At 40.3% G+C, this 7,070-nt stretch overlaps 1 protein-coding gene across 1 annotated transcript in view; it reads left to right on the top strand.

Moving 5' to 3' along the window:
* The window catches only part of fgf11a (fibroblast growth factor 11a), a 99,451-nt gene that overhangs the window by 84,313 nt on the left and 8,068 nt on the right, over nucleotides 1-7,070 (top strand). The window contains exon 5 of the mRNA XM_005750022.2: nucleotides 5,559-5,757. Within this exon, the coding sequence (XP_005750079.1) occupies nucleotides 5,559-5,757 (199 nt within the window). The remainder of the gene's footprint in view (nucleotides 1-5,558; nucleotides 5,758-7,070) is intronic.

Here is a 7,070-nt window from a genome sequence, read left to right as displayed (position 1 = left end):
CCCCCCCTCCCATCACTCGCCCAGTGATCTGTCCATCCGTCACTATCGATGTCAGTGTGGTGTGTGTATTTGTGTGTGTCTATATGCATGTCATCTGGCACTGGGTGGCCTCCCACTGATGTAAGAGGGATCTGTCATGTCTCTCTGTCACAACAGCAGACACGCATGAGTAGATGTACACACACACACACACACACACAAACACACACACACACCTAAATGCGCATGGTGGACTTGTCTCTACTCAGTCTGTTCTTAGTGAATGCATGAGCAATTTTTCCTCTTTTCCTTCCATCCTAACCCCTGAGATTTACTAGACATTTATATTTTTCTGCTAAAACAACCTTCAAAGCTGCCAGTAGGTTGTGGAGTTGTAGAAGTTATTATTTGTTAGGGTTATATCCACTTCTGCATCCAGAGGCATGAAATACAACATGATGGGACATTTCAACTAAACTCTCCTTAAAATGTGGTTTGTTAAAAAGCTGCAGAGAAAGAATCCCTGGGTGGATTCGTGGCTGTTCTCCAGCTCGAGTGGTTTTTAGCAGGCTAAACGAAGCCCTTCAGGGGGTTACAGAGTGACAAGTGGACACCGGTTAATTTTGTAGCATCAGGAGCTACAGCAGCAGCAGAAGCCCCGGCTGTGTGTTTGGAGCAGCACCTGCTGAACACAAGAGGAACTGCACTGGAGATGCTTTAATGTAGTTTGTCTCTTGGATGAGGGGAATGAGGGGTTATTGGGCTCAGGTGACAGATCGTATTCTCTGTTATTAGACTGAGGCTTGTTGGTGTCCTCGGTGAAGAGATACGAGGATGGCTGCCTTTCCTCAGCTTTGATGAAGGGGAAATGATCAGTTAGAAAATCAGCCTGAAGTCCACTGAGAGCAAATCATGAAGACAGATGCTCATCTGTCCCCTGTGTGTATGCTGCTTGAATAATGTGTGTTAGTGTTTAATTTTGAAAAGTCTAAACTCTATAAAACAGCATTGCTGATCTCTCCCTGAGTGCATGCTTTTAACTACGTGCACAAAGCTTTCTTCTGCGTACAATTATATGATTTATTTGATATGTTCGATACAATAGAAGTCATTTTAATCTTTTTTTAGTCACTAATGTGAGATGGAGGAAAATATCTGTTAATTAACTATTTAATAGGGCTGTGATAGACTGGCGACCTGTTTAGTGTGTACCCAGTCTCTTGCCTTAGTACAGCGAGGATAGGGTCCAGTCAACTTGAGACCCTGAACAGGACAATGAACTGAGAAAATGAATGGAATATATTGTAAATATCTAGACCACTGGTGTCACACATACTGTGACCTTGGCCTTGATTTGGAAAGTGTGATATTTGCAGTGAAGTCATGAATTACTCATTAAAAAGCATTTCTAGGCATTTCTATGCATGAAATTAAATATGTGGAAAGTTATCTGTATTTTAAGTCTGTATTTTAAATCATTTAGCAGGAAATAAAACCCTCTGCTCTCTGTTTTTTAAAGGAGGGGCTGACAGGTATCACTTTGGTTAGTCTTGGATTGTCAGCTTTTTCTTTCTTGTTTCCTTTGTTAGGTTTAAATCTTGGCTGTTTGGCAGGTGAACATTGTCAGGATGTACTTTTTTTACACTTGAAGTAACTTGTAATATTTTTTAACCTGTTATTCAAGATTTTTACTGCTCTGACTGAGTTTAAATCATATACAGGCATGATTCAGACAATCCATCTAACTGAAAAAGAGTCTTTTATGTGCTCATGCATGCAGATATTCACTTTAGTGCCCCACTCCAGATAGTGTGTTAGTTTGAAGGCTTAGTACACTTTTGTGTAGTAATACTGTATATACCGATTGTGTGGTACTGTAGTTACGCTTTGACAGCACAGTAAGTGACTCAAATCAAGCTGTTCTCTTTAAACCTGACATTCTTCTTACGCTTTGGGAATGGACTGGCTTTTATATAAGCCAGTTTTCTAATTGGACTACACTTACTATACACTTTAAGCACTTTATCTACCTCCCATCTACAGCCAGTTTGAAATCAGTTGATCTAACATGCATGAAACCCATACAGGCACAGGTAGAACATGCCGACTCATCACACAGAGGCACCAGCTTTCAAACCAGAAGTCTTCTTGCTACTTGGTGACTTATCTCCGTGTTATACGTTTAATTCTTATTCGTTTTCAGTGTTACTTTAATATTTTATATTTCTGTATTATTTTTATTGTAGTCTCTGGATTTTGTTTTGTCTCTAAGTTGGGATAGCTATCATTAAGGAGCAGACTGTAGTAAGCCCAGAGTGCCTAAATTGCCAGTGTAAAATGTGGGCTGGCAGATGCAACAACAACTTGATTGTCTTAAAACCATACTTGACTTGTCCTGTGTACTGAATGGAGATCTTTTTCTTTAACTAAGATTTTTGAAACCCATGTTTAAGATGTCAACACTTATTTTAGAAGGAATTCAAAGCACTGGCTAACCATATATTTGGTCTTACCCACGTCGAACTCTTAGTTTGTTTTTATTTTCTGTCAGCATAGACACTGAGTCAAGATGACAGATGAGGGAGCAGCTTGCCCTTTAACATCAGTCTGCACCTCAGCTTTGAGTGGACTTGGCATTTTGTTGAGGCTGAGATGTTAAGAAGACACCAGACACTCACAAGCACATTTTGCACATCTAGCAAAAACACAGTAACTGTTATAAGAAATGGCCCAAGAAATTTAAAATGTGGGGGAAAGTAGCCCTGATATCTGGTTCGCTGCTGACATGACACATGCGTAACAGAAAAGTCACAATGATCTCACACATATAACTGCACCATTAAGTTACAGTGAAGGTTTACCTCAAAGCAAACTTAAAATAGTTCGAGTAAAGGTCAAAATTTGAAACAGCTAAAATATCCACAAACCACCAAAACGATCTCTTTTCATATACAATTAAAACGCTTATATTCTCTGGTGTGGTTATACTGTACTGTACGGTTTCAACAGAGTTCAACACACTGAACATGAATATGTCATGAGTCATGAGTCACTCTTGTATGCTTTTCATACAAGTTTCACACGAGACAGATACAAACTTCATAAGATTTATATATATCTTTTCCATATGGGTAGCAGCGGTCCCCAACCCCCGGGGCTGGTCCGTGAGTCGTTTGGTACCAGGCCACGAGAGTAGAGCCTCGGGTGTGAAATTTATAGTTTTTTCCCGTGTTGCAGTTGTGTCTTATTTTGAAAGAAATAATTACGTGTTACTATAGCGACCAGAGATTAATTAAGGGGCAGAGAGGAGGATGTTACTCTCAATGTTGTTGGCAGATTTCAGGAGGACGCTGCTAATAAAGTTACACAATTACACAGCGAATTTGCGTTTATTATTATATAATAAATACCACAGTTTTTGTCTTGGGCGTATCATTTTATTTTGTTGTATTTATCTGCAACACCTTAAAGGCCGGTCCATGAAAATATTGTCTTACATTAAACTGGTCCGTGGTGCTTAAAAGTTTGGGGACCGCTGAACTATAGTGATGCCACGAGAATAAAGGCATGTTAATTGTACGTGAAGAGTAAGGGCCTTGGAGCTGTTTTATGTTTTACCTGATATAAAATGCACCACCAATCCAAGTGCTCCTTTTAAAACAGTTTAAAAATGACATTTGTTAGAAAGCTGTAGGGAGCACTGCGTCAACACACTGGTCGCTCAAAATGATTTAGAACTTTTTGGAAGTGGAAAGACTGTCGGAGAGGCAATGAGTGAGGATTGCTTTGATGCACCTGAAGTCATCATATATGTCATCATATATCTTCAAATGTAGATGTGCCTGCACATGATGGCACTCTGGAGCAGTTCAAGTCATTTCCATCAAACGTTCTCCCCTGAGGAAACTGAGGACTTCACAGTAGGACCCTGTGTTGAAAACATGGTCCTTGTTGGAAACTGTGATGTGGGCCAGTTCCACTTTTCAAAAAATGTAATAAATGGGGTGTCCCAAGAAAATGAAAAAGTAAAGCAGAAGAGTTTCCATGTGAAAATTATACCAGGAAATTACATTGACAGGAGTGCAAGAACACTGGGTATTAGAATACAATCAGTTTATACATCTGTGTTCACAACCCTGCAATAAAGTCTTTAAAGATCCTGCACAGAAAAAATGTCAAAACAGCAGAGCTGATGAAACATCCACTGAAAACTATAACAAGTTAAAATAAGCCAGGGTTATCTTTAAAATCCTTAAAGCACACAATTTAATGCAATGTGATCACTTTGTGTTACTTCTCCTAATCATGTGACCTTTTGTAGCCTGCAAAATAACAGAGCCTATCACAGAAAAGATGCTGCATCTTACCACACTTGCTTACTTTTGAGGATCTCCTAAATTTGCTTATCTGTTTCAGGTTCAGTTTAATTCACATAATTAATCAATTAATGGTCTTGAGCATGCATGTCTGATGATGGTGGTGGTGGGGTGGTAATGAGCTGCTGATCAGCTTTAAAGTTACCTTACAATCCTTTAAAGTTCCTACACACACACTGCACAGAGAAGATGAGACACATCACACTGCAGCGAAACGCAGTTAATGATAGCAATCTGATTACACCTTCAGAGACACTGCAGACCTTTGGATTTCACTCTGTGCTAATAGAGCTAAGGTAATGGGTGGGCAAGGGAATGAATGGCTGTCTAAGTGAATGGATGTGTAATTAAAGAATGGGAGATACAGTCGATGTAATTAGCTTGTTTATGTGTGGTACAATGGATATGGGCAGGCGTGAGGATCTGGGCCTGGAATGGCAGACGGAGAGAGGGAGACGAGATAGGAGACGGCGAGGAGGGGCGAGAGTGGGAAGGAGAGAAAGAGAGGGAGCAAACTCCTTATTCAGGCCTTTTCTGCTCACCCGTCACATCAAGGCTCGAAATCAATCCTGCAAATTGGTTTGTTCCTGGACAAGGTTACCAAATGACGGAGGGATGGAGAGAATGAAGTGGAGGAGACACGGAATATGAGATAGAGAAGGAATATGTGAGAGCTGTAACCAGAGATTGTGGGGAGGACGATGAAGGGGAGGAGGGTGGGGATGTCCCGCTGTTGACGTATTGCCTAATGCGGGGGCTCTGTGTGTGTATGTGTGTGTATGTGTGTGTCTGAGTGTGTGTGTGAGCTGAAGGCCAACAGCGACGTCATTAAACTATGAAGGAGGTGAAGGATCCAGTTGATTGTTGTTTGTTACAGGTAAACCGTAGAGACTGAGTTATGACCTGCTGGCTCACAAAACACTTTGTCCGTGTGGCAAAGAGGCATGTACATGTTGGGACTGAGTTTGTCTGTGTGTGTGTGTTTGTGTGTCTGTGTGCATGCCACAGATGTTCCTGTAAACCTGTCACAATGAAATGTGGAACCCATTTCCTCCCATTCCCAGCTGAGCCAGTGGAACCGGAGAGTAAATATATAAATAATAGAACAGATAAAAAATGATGCAATCTCCAAATGTGTAATTCTTCTCCATTGACCTGACGTGTCTTTTTGTGTGTGTGTGTGTGTGTGTGTGTTGCTTACAGGAACACTTTACACCTGAGTGTAAGTTTAAGGAGTGTGTGTTTGAGAACTACTACGTCACCTACTCGTCCATCCTGTACAGACAGACCCAGTCAGGGCGGGCTTGGTACATCGGCATCAACCGGGACGGCCAAGTCATGAAGGGGAACCGCGTCAAGAAGACGAAGGGAGCTGCTCACTTCCTGCCCAAACTTATTGAAGGTAAGCTTGTACGGTATGTACATGTAAAGCATGTTGCTCTCTATCATAAAACAATAAAAATTTCAATTTCAACAAGGGGGCAAAGAAAAAGATCTAAAATAAAAAGACAAAAAGTCATACAGAAAGAAAATCAAGGATAACACAAAAAATAGCAACTGTAACAAAGGAAGCAAGAAATTTCATCAGTCCAGAAAACTTTTTACTTTCCTTAACCTTCATGCAGGATATGAAAATAATAAAGATACAGGATAAGTTATAGAGATTAAAAGTTACATTAAAATGATCAACGTGATCACTTCACTTTGATCATTTTTCAAACCCCCATGAATAAAGTAACACTCATAACTACTCATGACCTCAATCCATTGTTGAAAAGTTTGAACACATCAGCATGTCAGGAAATTACTATATCATCATAATCTGAGTCACAAATGTGAATCATGTCTTTTCTGTAAATGAGTTTTAGTGCAGAACATTAGATGCATGTATTGAGATCATATCATCAATTATTAGAGAACATACCGCTGAAACTTGTTATCATCCCTTTCTTCTCTTTTATGCTTTATGAGTAGAATTTATAACAGCAACAATAAAAACCTACAACGTTTTTCAAAAGCCATTTAATAGTGCATGATATTTCCTCGTTGCCCGGCACAGAACAGGTGCTGCACCTGCAGATAGTGAGCATGGATCAGTGCACACTCAGCGATGGTGGGGTTTATAACCCATGCCCACTAAGGCTTTATTTGATGATTTTCAGTGTTTATTTACTCCTGATTTTCTAACTGTTGTGTGTAGTCTATATTTTGTATAACCTGTACAGCACTGTGGTCAGCTGAGATTGTTTTGAATGTGCTATGCTGTAGAAATAAACTTCGACTTGATTTGACCTAAGACAGTGCAACCTACCAGGAAAAACACCAGCAGAAGTGGCAAAAATGAATAATAGAGGATCTATTGCTGCTTTTCTATTATGTTATAATGTCCACTCCCTAAGCCGGGATCTGGTTTCTTCCTGTTAGAAGGGAGGTTTTCCTTCCCACTGTCGCCAAATGTTTGATCTTAAGCTAAATTTAGACTTCTGCAGGAAACCTACGTCCTAGCTGGTAACCAGAAACTGCTTTAATCCCTACACCACAACCTTCCATGCCTTTAGACTTGTTGTGGTATACGTCATCCCAGCGTGTAGTTACATTTCTCAGAAGAAGCACTCAAGGTTACGTAGAAGGTTGCAGCGTAGGGTTAAAATAGGGTTCTGGTTATGGCGTCAGTTACTCTATGCCGCATTAGTATTAGTATAATTCACGTGTTAT

The sequence above is a fragment of the Pundamilia nyererei genome, unplaced genomic scaffold (assembly GCF_000239375.1).
Source record: "Pundamilia nyererei isolate P.nyererei 1_Seehausen unplaced genomic scaffold, PunNye1.0 scaffold00260, whole genome shotgun sequence".
Taxonomy (NCBI): Eukaryota; Metazoa; Chordata; class Actinopteri; order Cichliformes; family Cichlidae; genus Pundamilia; species Pundamilia nyererei.
The sequence above is the reverse complement of the archived record's forward strand: the minus strand, read 5'-3'. Positions and strand labels throughout refer to the sequence as shown.